Source organism: Typopeltis vanoorti, chromosome 10, assembly GCF_054136105.1.
Source record: "Typopeltis vanoorti isolate ZY-2024b chromosome 10, IOZ_Tvanoo_1.0, whole genome shotgun sequence".
Lineage (NCBI taxonomy): Eukaryota > Metazoa > Arthropoda > Arachnida > Uropygi > Thelyphonidae > Typopeltis > Typopeltis vanoorti.
In genome coordinates, this window is record NC_143558.1 from 109697298 (window position 1) to 109719720 (window position 22423).

The window sequence follows — 22423 nt, forward strand, 5'->3', positions numbered from 1 at the left end:
GATTGTAGTCAATCATAAAATGTTCAAACTTTTTGTACAGCGATATCATCTCATAACTGAATCCATAATAACTGTTTCATTATTGGGTACTTAGATGTCCTTTTAATGACAAAAAAAGTATTTTAATAGTGATCCTAAATGCCAACTTTATCAAAGCAGGGTAGGAATTCTGTTTTTCTATCGAATACTTTACCTCTTTCCCTATCCAAAAAGAGGAATTACAAGGTAGAAAAAATCTCCCGTGCATTAGTTTTGATTTTAAAATTAGTTCAAGGATAAAAATTTCCCGTCAGCTATTTTAACTATTTATATAGAGTTTAATGCCGGTTTTACAGTATAATTTTGACTATCGTGACATCTGGGGTGAATGTACAAAACCAAAATAACTATCGAGTCGAGGTACTTCTAACCCGAGAAGTGTCTAAAACTTATAGCAGGTTGATGACACGTCGACCTATTTTTATTTTTTGCTTTATTTTCAAACAAATTGTTATATGCTATCTGGCAATGAGCAATTACTAATATCACTTAAAATCGTTTTACAAATAGAAGAGATCCAATTAGCACGAGCATCATCCCGCGCGTATATTAAATTCTGTTCATTTACAATGGTATTAAAGGCAATCAATAGTTTCAACACCTTTTTCGTCTGCAACTAGTCGAATTAAAATAAAAATTCGGATGATTCGACAGTTTGCAAGTATTTTAAATACTACATTTTACAAAATCGTTGAGTCAAAGAATAGCTCACTGAAAAAATTAATAATAGCTGCTTACGGACTTACAAATTAGTTAAGTTTTTCTGCTATTATTTCATAAGGTTATTCAGAGCTGAATTTTCAAATATCGAAAATTCAGCTCTGAACAATATCAGACTACTATTGTGAACAATTCTGAAAGCTTGCTAGCAGACAGTTTTATTTGATCACGTGAACGCATTTTACTGTCAATAATGTACTGCTTCATTACAGTAGAACGATTTGGAATGTATCATTGAGGAAAAAGATTTGTTTTAATACATCCCCCCCCCCCGATAGAATTGAAGTTTCTGTTGGCAAAATAATTCGAAATGATGAAAAAGATTTCACCATGGGTCGAAGAATTTAATGAAATTTGGCATTTTTAGGATCTCTATTAAAATCTGTCGAGTCTTTTCGTTTTAGGGTCAAACTAAAATTACTTCTACGCTAATAATTAAAGAAGTTCTATTAAACACGGTTCAATGTTCAGCAAATGCAATAATTAAATGCATGTTTTTTGCAAACATTTCAATAAATTTAAATTCCTTATTTACAGCGCACGACCTATCAGGACTTCGTTGACGAGATTGTTGACAACTTCCATTCCATGAATAATGCATGTGTCACAAAGTTATATTTGGTATGCAGCGTTGCCGACCGTGGTAATCTAATGATGGTATTCATAATTGTTCTTTACCTTTACAAAATAACGTATTGTGGGAGGTTGGACATATTCTACTAACATTTAGTGGAAGTTTCTCAACTGTTTCCTTGAAGTATATGCGACACACGGTAACTACTTCATAACCACAGCATATACAGGGTGTTCGGGATAAATTTGACAGTTTCGTAAGGAAAAAGAAAATCTTCTTTGTATCTATTAAATTTAATGAATTGACAAAAAACATTACAGGCAGAGTTAATTACAATACTATCAACAAGATTTCCTCAAAATAACCACCATTAGCATCGATCACAGCTTCAATTCTGCTTCGGAACCTCGAACAAGCTGATGCTACAGTCTCCCTGGGAAGGGCCGCAAAAACTGTTTTAATTTTATCCATTAACTGGGCTTTTGTATTACTGGAAGTGCGATTGGTGTCTTTTTCAACTGCGCCCCATACAAAATAATCCATGGGGTTAAGGTCTGGGGAGTTTGGAGGCCAAACATTTGGACTGGTGAAGTCGTAGAAATTTTCAGACAACCATTTTTGACTTTTCCCAGAGGTGTGGCAAGGGGCCGAATCCTGCTGCCATACATACGGCCTACCATTGGCTACCCTTGTTATCCAGGGCTTGACTACAGTTAGCAACTCCACGAACAAAGCCCGAATTCCAATGCCAGGGTTCTTCAACACCTGTTCCTGCAGATTTGCGAGGAATTCTGCTGTACGAACGCAATCAGATCGTCTGCTAGGGATCTTTCTTCTTGCTACATCCTCGTAGTCACCATTGCAAGTCTCTAGTTCATGCCTGATTGTTTTTACTGTATTCAGGGAGCATTGGGCAGCAGTCGTAATATCCTTATTTTGATGGCGGGCACGAATCATCATGATACAAGTTATTCTCTTCCATTATTCAGGTGGGTTCCAGCTATCCATCCTTTCTGACATCTTGTATATGAATGAAGAAGGGTCCAAACTTTTAAATGAAGAGAAGTGTGTGTTAATACATGTAACTTACGGAAAAATATAATTAATTATAAATATGTCAAATTTATCCCGAACACCCTGTATATATCCGATTATTGATACTCTTACAGATATTACGACAACGTTGGTTAATTAGGATCATGCCGAGAGATCTAAAGCCATCAATCGAGTGTATTCAGCTGGTTCTATAATACCAGCTAACTCACGTGCTTTTGAAATGTCCTTATAAATGTTCGGAGCTTTCGAGATTTCATTTGTACGCAGGAATTTCTCACTAAGAGTGCGTCGTTCCGATTGCTTTACGAAAGCGGTAATACAACTCAGCTAACTCATGGAAACTCGCAAATGATTTGATTATCGTCACAGATCGATCGCTCGCTCACCCTTCCACTCATTCAACATTAATAACACGAAAAAATAGGATTAAATGTTGCTTAAAAAGTCTCTCTGACTCTATTGACTCAGGAAAGAGGAGATAATCCTTTCTCGGCTCTTTCTTCTCATTAAACCCGTTTTTAATAAAGAGTGGTTATAAATTGCTCAAGTCGTGCGCCAGGGCTTGAAAAGAAAGATTCTTAATAAACGATCCTAACCACGTAAATCCTTAAAATGAGCGCAAGCAGAATTATATTCATCTTATCTCAACTTTACTTTATCCTATTAGGCTCAGTCGTCTGACACCACCAAGTAACTTGCCTTAATATAAGCGTAACTAAGGCTATGATACGACACTTTGTCTTGACTCTGTTTTTCAGAAGATGATGATTTTCATCTTCCAGAATCACATGATACACTAAGTAGCGAAAATATTAAAAGCTCACTCATGCTGGCTATAATTATGCGATAAATTGTCACCCAAAGAAGAATATATTCATTTATCATATGTCATAAATGACAATGGTCGCGACCTTAGTAAATTCCGATTGCACAGGTCAGTTCTGACTGAACATATTCAGGAAACTGTTGATCTTGAGATGATCATAAACCATCTCGATTAAGCTGAAAACGTTCAAAAAAAAAAAAAAAAATCAGCTAACGCAATTTATTCCAGTATAGGAAGTAGGCGAGGCCATTTTTTTTTTAGCCCTGTCTAACTTTTGGAGACTGAGTGGGCAGGCAACCCCATCAGAGATAGTTGGCCCAAGGCTATCACTAATGAAATGGCATGCAGTGAAGAGAGACGGCTCAAGAAGTGCCGCCATCTCGTGGTCCCTAACACAATATATTTAATGTCTGAAATAATGTGGGTTCTACGGTCGATTTTCTTGAGTTTACGGGACAAAAAATCCGAGATTCCGGGAAAAAAAACCCACTTGCCCGTGCCAGAGATCGACTAACTCGAGAACCGGTCAAAAATATTTCTTCTAGTCGCCGACTAGATTCGAAACCAAGAAGTCTTCCTTCGTGCGGTCAAGCGCTGTGGTATGCAAACACCAGATCCACTGAGCTACAGAAAATATCAAATCAGCAACGAGCGGTGAATAAAAACAACTGGATGAAAGATAAACAGGATCCTAGAATAAAATGACTGTGCAGTTGATCACTGAAACAACCATGCTAGTTACCCCCCCCCCCCAATAGAAAAGTGCGAAACAAAAGTTTAATTGTGGACGCTGGCAATCCGGAAAAAGTCTGTTCCTATTATTTTATGTGAACAAAAGGACAAGCCCTGCACCCATTATATATGATCATGAATGGAGGCGTGTTTCTCCAGCATCCTTTTCTGGAACTGTTTAGGACCCTTGAAATCAAGTAGTAAAAGGCTACTAGAATAGTACGCCTATCAAGTACACCCATTCGTGATTGGTACTTATCTTCTAGTGGGATGTTCCTTCCCTCTCTCAATATGATTGAGATATCACAGGAAAGATATTCAGAGGAACGTGGGTTCCTACTAAATATCTTTGGGGTTTAGTTTGAAACGAGGTGTTCAAGACAGGGATTCACTGCATCAAATCTATAGTGAAATTGCAAGAATTCATGATGTCATCATTGCGAAAGAAAAATGATTGTTTTCCAAAACTCCTGGGTATTTGTCGATTCTCAGAAGTACTGAGGCCCTTCCGAAAGTTCACCGCAGTCCAACATGTGAGTAATTATAATAAACTGGCCTCAGCAAACACAATACATTATACTTATCAGAACAAACATTCTTCTTATGTATACACCTCATAAAATACTGTTTGCACTCTTACAAATGTGTTTTGTAAATGATTTAAAACGTTAAGATCTTTCTCTTTCAGGACTGGCCAGAAATGGAGTCCTCCGAAGGCCCACCAATGGAGGAGTGGGAAATTCCTCGCCTCACATTCGGCCACCAAGTGTATCTAAATTGGTCCAATCCACTGGTTCAGCGGGAGATGGCGGACGTGCTAAGGTTCTGGCTGGACAACGGAATCGATGGATTCTACATGAAACACCTAGAGCGTCTTCATGTTGCCACCGAGCGAGAACGATATGACATTATTCGACACTGGCGCGACATTTTAGACAGCTACGGCCAGCACGGCAACCGTAAGATGCTGATGGGGTCGATGTATTACGTCGAGTACCTCCAGAATCGCAAATGTCCATTTTTAAGTGCGATTTTCAGTTTGTTCGACTTAGTGGATGTGCCCCTGCACGTGACGATAAACCACACCGAGGATATACCGAATCAGATTGCCAAGGCCGAGTCCCTGAGATCTTTGTCTCCTCTACCATGGCTTACCTGGCACGTCGGGAGTGCGGACACATTTCGGTTGGCGTCGAGATTAGAACAGAAGTACACGCTTGGAGCCCTCTTTCTTCTCATGATGCTCCCAGGATCCGTGTCGCTCTTTTACGGAGATGAGATTGGACTACAAGACTCGTATGACATCTTATCTAGCAAGGTGAGTGTGCAACATTTGTTTATTACATGTGCATCTATAACAAATAAATAAGTTTGTTATAGGTGCGTATTCTTCTTCTTAAAGCTTAGTGAATGCAACACCAGGTGGAGTTAGTGGCTGAAATATTCGGAACCAACCGTTAAGAATTACAATTCGGTTGTAACAATGATTTAAAATTATTTCAAAAGCATTGTTAGACAACAATGAAAATTCCGTTATCTTACGTCTGTAGATTTATTTATTACAACAACGAAAATCCAAATAGAGACTTTTACAGTGTTCTGAATAAACTCGGAGCGAAAAGCTTAGTTTCATGTAAATATATTTTAAGCAAGCATTTCCGAACTCCCAGTCCATCGATGAAACTCCCTGTGAGGAGAATCGCCACAGGAATCAATATTATTAAACCGCCACGGGCGTACTTGATCCGTGAAGAGAAACTTGTATTAGTTACAAACATGAAACTGATTCTCGTATATTTGTTTAGAGAAATGGAGTACGATCTCCTGAATCGTAACAGTAATCATTCAAGTGGAATATTCGCGTGCAGTGGACTAAGTGATGTCCGTAATGTTTGATCAACTCCGCATCTCTGTCTGCGTACTGTTATTGACTTCGACTGCTTAAACATCTTGGTTTAAATTCATTTAGACTGTTGTATAGATTAACACGGCATTTTATTCTGTATCAATGTTGCTGAAGTTGCATTAATGAAAATCTTGTATTTCTATGATAATCTTAAACAGGAAATGTTACTCGAGCCACATTTCCTGTACTGAAAACAGAATGGACAGAAACTTAATAAATAAATCGCAAATCAATACCCGGTGCGTAGATTTAACTTTACCAGGGAAGGAGAGAGAGAGAGAGAGAGAGAACGCTAAACTAGTTCCATTTGGAAAGTTTATTTTCTTTTCTATTCAAAGACTAAGTCACGTCACCGATATGCAAGCACTCGTGTTATTATTCATTAATCCGCGCAAAACTTGATTTCATGATAATTTGCAACAATCAATAAATGGGCCACGAGAAACTAATATATCAGCAACAATGAACTATCACGTGGTAGATGGGCATCGACGATTTGAATGCTAATCATATGACTGTTTTTAAAATATGAACTGTTAGATTTGTGCGGTAAATTCCGATGTTTAACAAAGCTTGCTACACGAAATGCTGATGAATCATGTTTCTTTGTACATATATCATAACCTAGTTTTAAATATTAATGAATGAAGAGCTGATAAACGCCGATGTCTATATGAAAGAGAGTGAAATAAGTCAGTGAGACGACGAGAGCTTACTAAAGACTAGAATTTTTAGGCGACTCTAAAGAACATCTTCCCAAAAGCTTTGCGATTTGTTCAGAGATAAAGCGAAAGAGAAACCTAATTTCTTGGATGCGAGGTGTCAATGCATGGAATACATTTAACCTCTGATCGTTTGGGCATAAATATGTCACATTTTGTCTAGAAATATGAATATTGTCAAAGCTAAGAGTCAGTTCCTCACATTCAAACGTTGAAGAGTTATTAGAGCCCTGACAAAGAATATGTTTGGAGTTAGCATTCTGAAAGTCTTGTTTTTATTTATTTTTATGGAATTCTCACCCACAAAAGGTTTCTGTGAATGTGTGATACATTCGTACCGTGGATGGATTGATGTTCTTTATATATATATAAGTTTATATAGTTCGGAAACTCTGCTGTCGAGACTAAGCATGCAACTTTGTTAAGGTAGTCGCACATCAGACGATGAAATTCATCTCGCACCTCAATGTGGTGGAGCATGCTGTCATCAGCAAAACTGCATATTGGATTTCAACAGGACAAGATCAGAAAGGAAGGAAAGAGAGAAAAATCCCGTGGTATTACCTCATGAGGATGCAGATCTATTTGTCATTACACACAACGGTGTAATGTTAGCGATGTAATAACGGTATAAATTCATCCACGGAAAGAAAAACTGTAACCTATACAATGAGAGCGTACTTATAGGACTTTTCGCTAAATCCATGACTCCTGACGATATTACGAACAATCAATTTCTCCAAACTTAGCTACGATATTTGTCAAAAGATATGTAATATAAGCAAGAAGATCCTTTGTCGATCGACTACGGCAAAATCATGGCGATTCTTGATTTTATATCAAAATTAAGATTCAGTTGTTTACTGATCAGCGTAAAGGTCTGGTACGAAAACATGATAAATACCAAGTGCTACCCATTGTCCTGATGGGGTTCCATTAAATGGACGAGTCATGCATAAACCGAAATAACTTTTTTTGTAGAGGAGGTTACTATTTGATAAATTTGTGCTACTCACGGCTTTATTTTCTATTTCTGAAATTTAGATACCTTTTCGAGATTAATAATTGTTAATAAGCTACGCAATCCTGTTTTATAGGGTTCGTTGCCAATTGTTGATGTTATTTTTCAGGAACGTTTTTTTTTTTTTTTTTTTTTTTCACTTTAGGTGCTTCTGATATACAATCGCCTTGAGCATTATGACCTCACTTTACAGCAATGTAGTGCATATCTCACTGACTTCATCAATAAGTTGATGTCCCTTTACGAAACCAAATAAGAAACAGTCTCAACCATTTAAGAAAACTTATTTAGTAGATTATTATTTTACTAGTAGCAGCGCCGGTAGCTCAACCGAACCTCCAAAGCACTCTCTTTGGAAGTTCGGTTCTTGTGTACGCATGTTTATGTTTGTTTAATTATCTGTTGAATGCACAATAAAACAGCCGCTCTCGAGTTTCTTTTAGCCAGCTCAGTTACGGCGATGTTCACACATGGAACGTTACTCTGTCAGTTATTTACTGAGCTTCCCAAGTAAGCACCAATCCTTGTCCCCAGCCGTATAATGGAACAAATCTATTCTTTGGAACACGTGCGTGTAGAAGATACGAAGTGCTTATCGACCTTCGCGGGTAATTTCTTCAAACTTTTCAAAACGGAGATCTCTCTCTCTCTGATCCGTGTTTTTTTTTTCCTTGTTCTTCTTCTTCGCAAATACCTGTGCCAACGTAATGCACGCGCGCAGGCATGCAGAGATTGCTTTGGTGAATGGAATCAGGGGATTCGCCATTGTGAGTATGCAGCGTGGATGTAAAATAGAATGGGGAATTAGAACTGTTCTCTTCAATGGATTAAAGCGAATCGAAGTTGTCGTGTGGATAATAGCAACAAAATCTTCCGCTATAAAGGGAGACTTTCAATACTAAGTAGTCCTTGCTTTATGTTTCCTTAAAGAGAGAGAAAAAGAAAGACTTTCATGAAGGTATTTGTGAATAAAGAAAGCGGGAGTTTTCTAGGATATCTTGTTTGTTGCAAATTAAGTTCGGGATATAACTCAATAGAATACTGGGCCCTGAAAAAGTTTGCATTGTCTATGTTTCACATTTCTGCGAAGGTGAAAAAAAAAACAAAGATATTTTCTGCATAAGCAGACTACATATAGAATCATTAGAAATGTCAAGAACGAAGTTAATGATAGGTTACAGAAAATTATTTGTAATAATTCATGTAAAAGTGAATATATGGATATCAAATATTTGTTCAGTACTTATTAATTTATTATGACTATTTTTTGTAATATCATTGTTTGTGCAATAATGCAAAGTATTGTTGTTCATTCAATGAATTGGATTCGACTTCAAGTGTCGTAACAATCGCAGATAGTGAATGGAGTTCATTGTTTGTATTATCTTGATACTTTCATTTATATAATTTGTAATTTCACTAATTCCTCTTGAGACAGTCGAATATGCAATGCATAAAAAGTATGTACCATCCAACAACTTGTGTTTATTCTTGTGTTCGTTTTTTTTTTTTTTTTGCGCTAGATCGACACTGTTTCGGTTTTGTAAAGAATTAACTAGATAATTACCAACAACTGATTCGATAAAGGAAGCCAATTTTCTGTATGCGAGAAGTGAAGAATCGCTAGTAAAGTACTGCATAATTAATAAGTACTGCATAATTAATGATATTTCATCACCATAACTTTATCAAACTAAGCGAAGATAAACTTCCAAAATCCGGTGGTGATTATCATACGAAAGCATCTCACTCTCCTCATACGGGAAAGGTATGACACAAACAAATCTCTGTTTACGAATTATATCCGCTCATCAACAAGGAAATAACAGAAATGAGATAACAGAAAACACTGTTGTGAAAAACTGAGCAAACTAACGTTAACTTCTATTCTTTGTACCAACGGACGTACAAGAACAAAACATGCTCCTTCGATTCATTCTTTTAACAATATAAATCGTCACGTGATTTGATGAATTGGAGTGAGTCTGTTAATCTTGACAGCAGGCAGTTAATACTGCATGTAAGCAACACGTGCGGAAAATTAATTCAACATATTAATAATCAAATACGCTCCACCAAGGCGGAGCGTATCGTGATATACGAACATTTAAAATAAGGAAAACCAAATCCAACGAAGTTCAGGGTGAACTAATACACAATATTTTTCAACTAAATTTTCAACAGACAAATTTCCCCTTGAAAACAAATCCTGTGACTTGAATGTAAGCAGCGCAGACCTGAGTTTACTTTGCCATAGTGTATTACACACTTTCTCTTGGCAATGTTTCTTCTTCTTTACCCACAAGGGAATTAAATCTCCGTCTTAAAAATGAAAGAAGTAATTTGAAATACTTTCCCCTTCCAAACAAACGTGTTGCGCCACCGCTGTTATTTAGTCTTTAATGTTTTTTTTTAAGTATTCAGTGGTATTTGGTCCCTTAGTGATGCCTTTAACACACATCCGATATGTCAAATTACTTTCGTTCCCAACTTCTGAATTTATTTTTTTGCACAGACATTCATCTTCTGGATCCACAGATATCTTCACTACTAACAACTTTTTTTTAAAAAGAGTGATACTTCCCTGGGGCAAACTTGTTTCTCTTTAGTGATTTAGAAAACAAAAAAACAAACAAAAAAAAAACCTCTAAGAAAGCTGAGAGTCTTTCATTAGAGACTGCTGTTTGTTTGTTTAAGACGGTCCAAACATGTTTTTCTACTCCGCACTGCGTTTTAGATTTTTCATTTTACTTGTAAAGCTAATTGATAATTCCCTTAGAAATGTATCCACGTCTTAAGGGTCGTCTCTTGTTTACCTGATAAATTATTTTTGTTATAATTTAATCTTTTCATTAACTTAAAAAAATAATTAGAAAGCGCTCGCTATAGGCTCTCTCTCTCTCTCTCCACGCGAAAAGAAAGAAATGACTGTATTATTGAATCGAGTACAGACAGCGCCATCTTTAGTTTCACGGATGAGAAAAAAAAATCAGAAGTTCTCATAACTATTTCCATTATCTTTTCTTCATTTTGGCTACATAATGTTTTAAACTCGCTGCCAGTAGAATTTCCTATTTTGATTCTTAAATTTCGTTGCTATATTTAAATCATTTCCCAAGGACTCAATCGATTGGCAGGTATATCTGCATTGTCTTATCGGACATAGATTACAAACTTTTTCTTCTTTCCCAGACGTAGGCTATATGTTAAAGTTGCATGTTCTTAGAAGAAATCGAGCTACTGATTCGTCAAGATGGGGTTCGATATGCTATTTGACAGCTCGCGCTCCGTAGCCTCACTGACCTTCTTACCCGTGATATTTTTAATGGTGTTATTGATTTATCCCAGAAACAGAACTTTGCAGATATTACGTTCAATATATAGCAATGGAAAAATACTTTTTTTGAGAGAATAAAAATTAAAAAAAAAAAAAACGGATTATTTCGAAACTGTTTTCGAATGTTAAGCTTCGATAAAACAAGTTTGTTTGTTTTTTTTTAACGAAAAAGAAAAACGTATGAATGTTATTCACTTACGATTGGTTGTATTTAATCTCTCTAATGTCCCAATATAATGTTCACCAGCCTGGCTGGCCGAGTGGTTAGCATATCCGCTCTCCAGCCAAAAGCCTGCGGGTTCGAATCCCGCCGTGGGCATGGATATTTGTCTTTGGAAATACTAGTGGTGGTCGGCGGTAGATGGCGTTGGTGTAGTTGCGGTCAGTTGGTGGATTGAGTGGCGGAGACAGAGCTGTAGTGCAGGTGCCCTCTCTCGATGAGTCTTGGACTCCCTGGAGATGTCTAATAATAATAATTTTAAGTCCTTATGGAAACAGTTTTAATTATCAAAAAAAAAAACGTGAACTTTGCTCTAAAAACCACACACGGTACTATTTGAAGCCACTTTAGACCTCGAGTTTGGTAGTGTCGCACCGGACGATGAACATCATCTATTATCTAAGGAAATTCACAAATGTAAGTTCAAAAGCAGAGCATTATACAGTATTAGTTTCCGAAAAAAGTAACCTCAACTTAGTTCATAGATTCGAAGACTGTGGAATCATACATTAATGCTACTGCTTTTTTTTTTTTGCTGATATCGCGTTTAATGAAATAGGATAGTTACATTAACGGAAGGGTATGTGCGAAACACACTTTTTATAGATATCATAAAATATATATTGAAATGACTCGAAGATATTTTATTTAGTAGCATTTCTAGTGCTGCTACATCTCTTAGCCAGAATGGAGAATTTCTTATTTGCAAACCAAAATCTATTGGCATCATTCCATAATCTGATATGAGCTGCAAGCCGCCATTAGCTGCTTATTTTTCTTGCGAGATTTGCGATTTCTCTGCAGAAGATCGAGACATAATAGCAGTTAAGATTTTCGAACCCTGTTTTGGCCGTCAGAATGACCGGATTATATGAGATCTACGTACCCCAACTAAGACTATAAGAACATCGAAAATGGAAAGAAAAAGGCTAGAACAGGTTACTTGGTCAAAAGTATACACTTCTGTGTTTCCATGGCAACATTAAGAACGGCTCCAGGTTCGTTTGGTAGCAAGTGGCTGTTAACGTAGTCAAGAACGAAATAATCATTTTTTCCTTAGATCTACAGTAAATGTTTGCCACTGCATTTAAGCCATAATACATCAACTGACGTGCTATTCAAAGATGGTACGGCGCAGCTAATAAAATCTTTTATTTTTGGAGTGCATTGTTAATTTCCTTTAGATTTTATAAAAATGTTTATTAGATTTATCCGAGGCATATATGTTGTTCGGTGAAGAACCTCTGTGTTTTCGATGCATAAAAATGAAAGCTCTTCATGACATATCCGTACAATCACAGGGTAGCAACCAACGTCATAACACACGTGGGAAGCCAGTTGTTACAAAATAATGAATGCATTTAGACAGACCAAATCACCAACCACTCATCATCGTAACAAATTACAGCCGCTGTCATATCTGCGACTGTCCCTGTGGATAGGGAAACACGGAACAGGCGCACCCCTCAAGGCGTGATGGATGGGAGGAATATCGGAAACCAGGGGCCACATCTACGAGACAAAATCCATCACCGACATTAAAATACATTGCTTGTCACAACCTCATAAGAAAAGATAACAAGGAATCTATTTTATCTGCGAGGTTCACGAATAATAGGGAAATAAGAGGGTAATTACCCTCTACCGCTAATACATTATCGAGACACGTGCATGCGTGGAGTTTCATAGAAGTGAACCCCCTCTTTCGCGCGGTCTAAAAGGATTAATTATATGCTTCATTACTAGTACGTCCCGTCCGTAAGGGTATGAATTACAGCCTCGAGACCCGACCTGGGAGATTGCATCGGGGACTCTGCTCCTTACAATTAATTTATGATGTGACTTTTCATTGCGGACTACGTGCATTAAAGTAATTTTTCCTCTTAGATCCACTAATACCGTCTTGTAAAAAAAAATAGTAAAAATGATGACGTCACTGATATCCTCATTAACAACCCTGAGATATGGAACTCATTGTTAAGTGACTCATCAAATTGTATTACGGTAACTAATAGCAGGAAGTCTTGTTTGCCTGATTGAACTTGAATTATATTTGCAAAGAAAAATGGACACTCATCAACAATTGATTATCTGCGTATTATTACGTCATTTACATTCAAATAGATTATGACGTATGATTTACATACAGAATGGATTGACAACAATGCTAAAATATTGTTCACTACCTGATAACCTAGAAAGAGAGTAATTAGAAGTTTATAGTAACAATTATTGAGGCGTCAATGTGATTGTAAAACAATCACATTGTTTTACAATCGCCAACAGGAATTTTTCGATCCTCGGCGATTAAAATGAGAAATGATGCCTAAAACAAATGAGTTCAACCATAGGAAACATTAAATCATTATTCTGGATGCAGTACGACCAGAAGATGGAATAAAGAAGGAAAAATTCCAAACGGATGTTCTTTCTTTCTTTCTTTCTCTCTCTGTGCATGTAAAATGCTACAATTCAAACTGATTGCGTTGTATTTTCTAGACAGCGGTGGGCTCATTTTGTCGCACAGAACATACGATTTCAAGTTGTTATTCGTAGAAAATATCCTCTCCGTGCGCCTCGAATTTCGATTCCAATCTTTGCAAGGTAAGAAATGGGAGGTGTGCTCTCGACATGTCGAGCACGCGAAGGTATTTCTACAATCAAGAACTCACGCACAGGACTTGATTTATCCGTAAGAGAAAAAAATGTTAATTCGAATACTGTCCAAGTTGCCAATTTAGTTTTTAAAGTTCGCACAAATAAATAACATCGGAATGCTAATTAGTCAAAATTAAATATTTTATTTGGAAAGAGTGCAGGGAGACAAGCAATTGATAATATGAACATCACTTCGTAAGTATTTTCAGAATTATTTCAAGTACTAACATAATAAATCTTGGTTGATTCGTTAAACTTAATTCTTGTACATGAGTAAGAGATCAACATCTAGAACCCTGATCTGGCTTGGATTATTTAATGGGTTTAATAAATCACTGACAGAACATTTTATTGCTTAGTATGAGACCACGCTGATTACTACAGGAGGCCTGAAGCGGCTTATAAAAGCACCATTTGTTTTATTTTCTGATTATGTATTCACCTAATGCTAATATACGATACGATTAAGACCTTTCGGAAGGTGGTACACATAAACCTGGCATGTTAGATATCGTTATTAATGCAGAATATGACATGACATACTCGAAGGGCTTGCAAATATCAATTTGGTTTGCATTTTAAACAAATTGTTTTGTGGACGCGAAATACATAATTACTTCGATGGACTGCACCTCCAGTCTGTCCTATTCTGAAGACTGGTTAGTGGTTGTCGTTTGCAATCTGGAAATTGCGTGTGTTCTTCTGACCGGTTTCCTGTTTTGTGAGATGAGAAAACATCTCCGTCTATGAATGCGACTAACTTACCTACAGGTGAAAAAACCTCAAAGGCTCTGTGCATTCTAGACAGGATAACAAATCGTTCAGCCTCCCTTAAGTCAATCCTAAACCAAAGCAAAATTCCTGGAAACCTCTCAACAAATAGCCAGCGTTAATATGGATTTCCTCACTATCCTTCAACTGTGCGGATCGTTTTACTTTTATCACACATTTTTGGACAAATGCCATGGAAATTTTGAGTTTCTTCAAACTACCTCTCTTTTGACTTCTGCAAATGGGTCGCTAACGTAACCCTCAGATCGTATATTATATTCAAACTTTGAAACTAACGCTGGTGTGCCAGATGGTTCTTTTTATATGGCTGCAAATCCAATCCACAGTTTTGCCGAAGATTGGATTTGTAGCCAATTTCTCATCTTTCTTACTTGCCCAACTTTGCATTATCCAAATCAACAAAACTTTTGCAATCATAAATTCTAATCTTTAAACCATTCTTCTTCTGGGATTCTCATATATATTTGTTCACTTAAATGCTAGAAAAACTCAACATTGTCTCTCCCAATCAGCGGTTATGGTTTTCTTTTCACAATACCCAATCTTTGGACAAATCTTGGAATATCTCATCTCTAATCCTTGCCATAAAAACATTCAAGAAATTATATTTCTCTTCCTCTCTTGATATTTAGTTTTGAACAACTTTGTACAAATCACAGATTCGTCCATAAATACATCCCACGTCTAGGTGATGTTCCTTAAAAATTCTTCCCGTCAGAAGAGGGCGGTTTGATTCATCACCCCCCCCCCCCTTTCTTTCACATAATTGTCCAGCGAGTATCATACTTGGAAATAATAAATTCGAAATCACCTAACATATTTTTTCTCCTATTTACTTTTCTATGGTACAACATCCTAATGTAATATACAGACTTTGAAACTAAGTTCAAGTTTTGTTTTTTTTCCCGATCCATCCGCAAAAGGATAGCAGTGTACTCTAAGCATTTTCTCGTATTAAAAGTATTACTACATTCCAGTAATTTGTCTTGACAATCTCTTCCAAAGAGCGATTACATTTAAACGCAGATGCTTTCATCTAGCACGCTCACTGCAGCTACAGTTTATTTCGCTCTCGAACCATCTACTTTGTTTCTCCATCGGTGTTATCAGTTTTGAAACACGCACATTCCTAGCAACAGTTTCAAATAATTCTTTCTTGGTGAATTCAATTTTAAATCCATTTGAAACAGTGCTCGTCGACAGGGACTCATTTCTATACCGACAGAGAAGGGTGCATTGAATTCTTTTTCTAAAATACTATGTTAATATTTTATTTTTAATCATATAATATCATCAATGTCGGGATTTGTTTAAAATTAATATATCCGTATAGTTTAAGACATTTTTCTAAATGAGTCCAACTTTACAAGCAGTTTCGACAATGAGTTATGTTCAATACGTAAGAATTCTCATCTACATAAGATTCTGTTAATGCGATTATTATTAACGTTCACAGAGTTTAGTTAATTCCAAGTCCTGTGCTATACATTTGTATTATCCCACTAAATGTAAAAGTACGGTATACCTCACGTTCAGGCTATGATAGTAAAACATATGAAATATAATGAGAGCCCAGTGAAATATAATGAGAGCCCAGTGCATTTATATCTTACTATTCAATCATTTAAAGATCTGATCTCAGTATTATCTGCCACAGAGATTCTCCAAGAGTAGCGCTCTCTTTCTCAACATTTTCTTAACGCCTTACTCTAAAAAGAAAATATCCATTTCTTTTTTTCATGTACTGTGGCTCTGATGACGGCCAAGTCACCAAAAACAGCATTTGCTTTTAGAGGTATAACGACGGAACATTACACAGACGCAGAGAGTTGTTTCGGAGTGATATGTCTCCATCACTAATATAAACAACCCCTTATGTCTCATTGATTTGACAACAGTGTTGCAAAACGACGTCGTTAGCTTCCTGCATCTCGCACCTTTATTTCCGCGGTGGCCTATTGCAGCATAACGACCTCCCATCACACCAAATACCCTCCTATATGCTCGGTCGCTTGTCTAAGAGATATTTTGTCAAGAAGAAATCCGAAACTTTTCCCACATGGCCATAATTTTCGCAGTATCTGTGCAACTACAATCTTGGCGTGCAACTTTTTTTTTCGCTGACGTCATCTTTGCGCATGCGTATTACTTGCGATACGATCTCTCTGGGGAATTTCTAATTCTGTCTACTATTTTTTTTTTTTTATTTTAAACAAAGGCACGAAAAGGCTTTGCTATCTATAAGCATTAACGTAGAAAATAACTTGTTAATTATCCAATCGAATCATTTTAATACATCAAATGAAATAACTCGAATATGTAAGTGTGAATTGTGTGCAAAGCCAATAATATAAAAGCAGACTGTGCTTTCCCACGCAGTACGGCTTAAGCTGCCAGTTCAAGATAATCAAAATTCTATTGATCGGGTTGCGCACAGATCAATGTCTCAGTGCCGCAATTTTGTCCCTCGATCCATCGTGATTTAAAAAGTCTACTCGACATATACAAATACCTCTGATTTCGATGCACAATAGCTACAGCTATTATTTTTTTTTTTTGTATTTATCTAATAAAAAGAAAAAAGAACGGAAAGTTCAATCTTCTCTCTTTCTTAAATAGCAAACGATTTCTTCTAGTGACTAGCTGATTTTTTTTTTTTTTTGCACTTCCTTTTCATTTATGAGCATATCTGCTGGCTTAAATAAACTCAATTCCCCCCCCCCCCCGATAGCTCGGGACTTAAGACCAACATTTTTAATCTTGACTTGAGACAATATCGAATATCAATAACGTAAACGGTTCTCAATATAAAATGCTGCCGATAGTTCATTGGTAAATGAACTATTCCGTATTAAATTATAAACTAAATCCTTAACGGTCAATAGGAAAATCTCTATTTAAAATTCAGGAAGATTGTACGGCTTATAACGTATCAATTTTCAACTATTGAACGTATTCTAGATGAATGGGTCTTAGTATAATCCTGTTATTTAGTGGTGCATTATCCTTTGGGTTATTGTATTTTAAAATCCGTTCCATAATCCTATTTTATTTCTTCGATAGTCGAGACAGCCTTCGCGCAACCAAAAATAGCTGACTTGAAATGTATTCTATTCAATGCTTTTTTCTTATCTTTACTGCTATGTACGTTGTCCACGTGGGTTAGATTTTTGCCAACTACGCTCCAAAGTTTTCTCCTTACCTGTAAGTTTCTGCGTGTTCATCATACAACAAAGAACTCTTTTGACCGAGATATTGTGGGCTATCTGAATGCGGCTAGCATCGATTTCTCCACCCCTCGGTGTTGATTTATCGCATCTCTATCTGAGAATGACTCCTTGGCCCTGGGATGCCGGTTGATCTCAGCAAGCTAGTGAACATCGATAAAAACGTCTTGTGTTTACTTTCTTGACGTAGTCGTTCGGGCGCTAATGAAAGAAAGGGAAACTCCCAGAAGTACGAGAAAAAACACGGCGACTTGAGAAGAAAACGGCAAATGAACAAGAAATACGATGTTTGTCAAACCACGAATGTGGTTACAAGTGTCCCCAAGAAATCAACACCGCGTTGTCTGGAGTAGTGGACATTAGACCTATACGGAGCGCAAAAAAATTCAGAGCACTCAGAATAAAAATTAATCACCACAGATAATGACGTCAGATAGAAGAATTCCACTGCATTGTTGTCTATATTGATTATTTCAACAATGAAGTATTGTGGTATTGGCATGCGCAAGGCCCAAGTTGTGCTTTATGTTTATTAAAAGTTTATGGCGCCAGTATCGGTGAATTATTACTGAAACAAGCCCAGAAAATGACATACAGCCGTGAGGATATCCGATGCACTTTTTACGTACAAACTAGAAAGCAAAATGTATGAGGTTTTTTTTTCTTTAACAAAAGTCCTCTTGCTTTTTCAAGTAATTCAAAGTCTGTCCACAAGCTATCAGAAAAATAACCACCTTTTTTAGTTATTGTTGACACCTGGTCTAAGTTGCTTTTTAACCTACGTCATAATGTGAATTGTTTTATATACTGAGATAACATTCTTCTGGCGATCTTGGTAGGTTTCACACAAAACTTTGAAGATGGAATGTCGTTTATTTTATTTTTCAACTGCGTATTTATAGGACTTAGTGGACAACTACATCGCGAGTCATTTCGTTACTCTGTTAATTTTAATCCCTTCTACTAAAATTTATTACTTCAGTCGTGATTTTCAATAACGAAAGCAGCGCCACCTGCTGCGCTAATATAGTCTAAGTTGGAGATTGCATGCAGTCAATCCATCCACTGTCCTCACGTAAGCTATTAATGTTCTCTAGCTGTTTACCATCAAGTTAACATGTTTTGCATAGCGTCACAGAGAAAAGTAAATGCTTTTGCACTTCAACGACATCACGGCTTTTTCTAAGTGGAAAAATACTTCAGAGAATCGGTGTTCATTTTGAAAGCGAAATTATGTGCGTTAATGTATTGAATATTATTTTTGTAGCGATAGAGACATAAGAAAAGCGCTTCAAATAATTATCCTCTGGTAAAAATAAGTAAGATATCGCATAGAGTTCGTGGAAATATCCAAGATCTTTTTCTCATTCCTGTTCTATTTCAGAATTATCAGAGGGTTTTTTTTTTTTAAAAAAAATGTTAACATTGAATTTTCGATATCTTTGTGCAGGAAGATTAAACGTGCAGCTAATAGAAAGTGGATGAGGAATCGGATAGCAGGAAAGCAACTTCAATAAAGGGGGGGGGGGGCTAGACGGGATGCGAACAGACAAACTAACTAAAAATCATACGAGACGGATATGAAATAAGAACTCACTCACAACAGCAGTGAATATTCAGCAAAAAAAAAAAAAAAAAAATCCCACGCGATCAGACGTGGCAGAGATTTTAATTAGCGATGCGAAGGTCATGAATCGTTCGGTCGATTGCATTTTTTACTCCAGAAGCAAAGCTTTTCACGAAGCTGAGTAGTTTCTACGGTTACCAACGACATCTGTTTGCTGTTCTCGAAGCTACGCACTTCGTAGACCTTCACCGACACCTGACGCGTGTGCCCGGTAAGCACAACACTAAAAATCCTTCCCGGCGGAGTCAAATTAATAGAAGGAAAGAGTCGTTTTCCATTCGCACATCAGGCTATACCTGTGGCCACCCTCTCTCTCCATTACAGCCTTGATAGATGATCTGGAAGAACGCCAAGCAGGCGTCTAGAGAGAAGGGTATTTAAGGATAAGATCTACTAACACTTCTGGCCAAGCTTAAAGCCCAGGAGAAATAGAATAATGAAACTTGCCGTCTCTGCTGCCAACTATGGCCTCCTGTAGGAGCTGACAGAAACGCGAAATTTTCGTAATTCCCTAACTTTCCAGGCGCCTCTTTTTGGTTTATGTTCGACTCTCTCAGCTGATACTGTCAGCCTCAGTAATGGCTTGTGTAATGTCCCGGAATGCAAGGGATTTAAATACTCCACTTAACGCTGCTCTGATACTACCATAAATATCATCCCTCTGAATACATAAACGTTCTTCACTGTCAGCTGGGGAACCACACGGCACCGTGTTTTTTTAGTTCCCCTCCCCCCCCCCACAAAAAAAAAAAACATCAGCACTAGTCAGAGTTCCAAACTTGCTGTATGTAAACATATCGTATTTTCCTAACTTAATCAGCATTGTTTGTATAGAGATTAGTTTTAAAATTCCGCATTGACGTTAATTTTTCTACTTGGAAATATCTTTTTTTTTTTTTTTTCTATAATAAAAACTTCAGCTATTTATTTTCTTGAGCTTGTGTAAGCTCGGCACCGTGCGGGCATACGTGATCTTAACCGTCGAGTTTAAGAGTAAAAAAAATTCCGATAATCTTAATTGCAATCGTTAAAGAAAGTATAAAAAATCAGTAAGTTTGCCGATATCGATGCAAAAAAAGAAAGTCAACTTCTATGACAAATGTGAAAATAAAATAGTGACCCGGGAAGAACACGTGACCAAATCTCGCTTGCCGTTAAGTAATTACAGAGTGGGGGGCGGGAATCGTTTCGGAAGAAACGATTTTAATTAATGCTGAAGAAGAAAAAAACTAATCCCGACAATAAATTTTAAAAAAAGGCCCCCAGTTAGCATCGCGTACATCTTAAGCTATTTCAGGTAAGCAATGGATTTTAATTTGATGCAAAGCGACCAACTGTTTGCAGTCTAATGGCATCATTGATATGGAAGTGCTAAACGTGCAGGCATATAATGGAGAAAACGGCAACTCTCCTGCAGAATAAAGTGTGCAAGAAACCACTGCATGCAGCGGACGGGACATTTCTTCATCCCACTCGCTCTCAACTCTTTTGTAGGTCGTTCTACCGATCGATTAGGAAAATGTCGATAGTTCAATTGACAAACTACCAACGGTGCTGTGTAGAAGCTATTTAAAGTGGTGAACAATTACTTAAAAGGTTTAGCTTGATTCTACATAAACAGATCCCTTCCCGCCCCTTAACAAAAAAAAAGATTTGACGCACAATGCCTCGTTTCATTTTTCGGTAAATATATAAACTAACAAAAATGAGGTGTCACCGTAGGCTTGTGTAAAACAATGCACTGTTTAAGTGGGAAATGCTTGTTTGAGACTTATTTACGAACAACAATGTTATATTGAGAAGCATATTTAAAGCAAACGATTCTTGACTCATAACAATGAATTCGGTTCGTTATGATCACATTCTAAACAATGCAGTAATACCGTGTGTTAGAGAAGTCAATAATTGTAATCTTTGTTATTGTGTTTATGACTAATCAATACGTAATTCTTTCAGGTGTTCCGAGGAGGTCAATTCTATCCAATGCAGTGGTCCTCTAATACATACGGCAACTTCACCAGCATGAAAAAATCACCATGGATACCTGTATATTCGGATTCTTCCAATGGCACATTGAACGTGGAGAAACAACTGAAGAGAGTTTCCATCATCAGTCGCTTGATCAAACTACGGAACAGGACGGCCTCCCTGTTCATGGACAGCATCTTCGACGAGGAAAGTCGAGTGCGCAAGCCCAACTATAAAGTACACCACGTGGACGCGTGCATCCTGGCCTTGGAAAGATATTACCCCAGGAGGCCTCGCTTCCTCCTGTACGCCAACTTCGGAGAAGACGAACAAACTCGAGATTTGTCTCAGATATTTTACGAGGTTCAAGTTCTTTTTTCTTCCACTTCGACCAAGACGGGATATTTCACCTTTGAAAAACTGACCGTTGATGGAGGCGAAGTTTTTATTGGCGAGTTAACCACCTGATCGTCCTGGCTGGTTGCCCTTCTTTCTCTCTATGTCTGAGTTTCCTTATGCTGGTGTCTGCCCATGCGCAGGAGAGCGGAAAAAAAAAAGAAGGTAGAAGTTATGGCTCGAGAGCCCATTCCGTCCTAAGTGTTGCTGGGAAGTTACTGCTCAGTGTTTCTAAAGACAGCCAGGCACACACACACAGTCTCACGTCAGATTTCGCTGGTATTTTCAACGTTCTGTAAACATTTGTAACATTTTATGTCTCTGCAAAATATTAAAAAAAAAATTGGACTTAGTTTTCTTCAAGTGAGAGTATAAATCATCGTCATTATGAAAAACGAAAGTCTGCCACATATACGACGTGTTAGCAAGTTCTGTCAGGCCTCGGTAGTGCAGTGCGTATGGCAGGCGCTTGCTATGTGGACGACTGGAGTTCAAATTCGCACGTGGGGAAAAAAAAAAAAAAAAAGCGACGATTTTTTCTCTAGCAGTTTTCATAGTACCAAGTTAGTCGATCTTGGGCCGAGGTCTGTGAGGGTTTCTCC

At 37.3% G+C, this 22423-nt stretch overlaps 1 protein-coding gene across 1 annotated transcript in view; it reads left to right on the forward strand.

Moving 5' to 3' along the window:
• LOC150102668 (maltase A2-like) overlaps positions 1-22173 on the forward strand; it is a 58865-nt gene extending 36692 nt beyond the window's left edge. Inside the window, exons 3-4 of the mRNA XM_090398891.1 lie at positions 4636-5265; positions 21414-22173. Of these exons, the coding sequence (XP_090255017.1) occupies positions 4636-5265; positions 21414-21893 (1110 nt within the window). The 3' untranslated portion in view covers positions 21894-22173. The remainder of the gene's footprint in view (positions 1-4635; positions 5266-21413) is intronic.
• Positions 22174-22423: the final 250 nt, after the last annotated feature.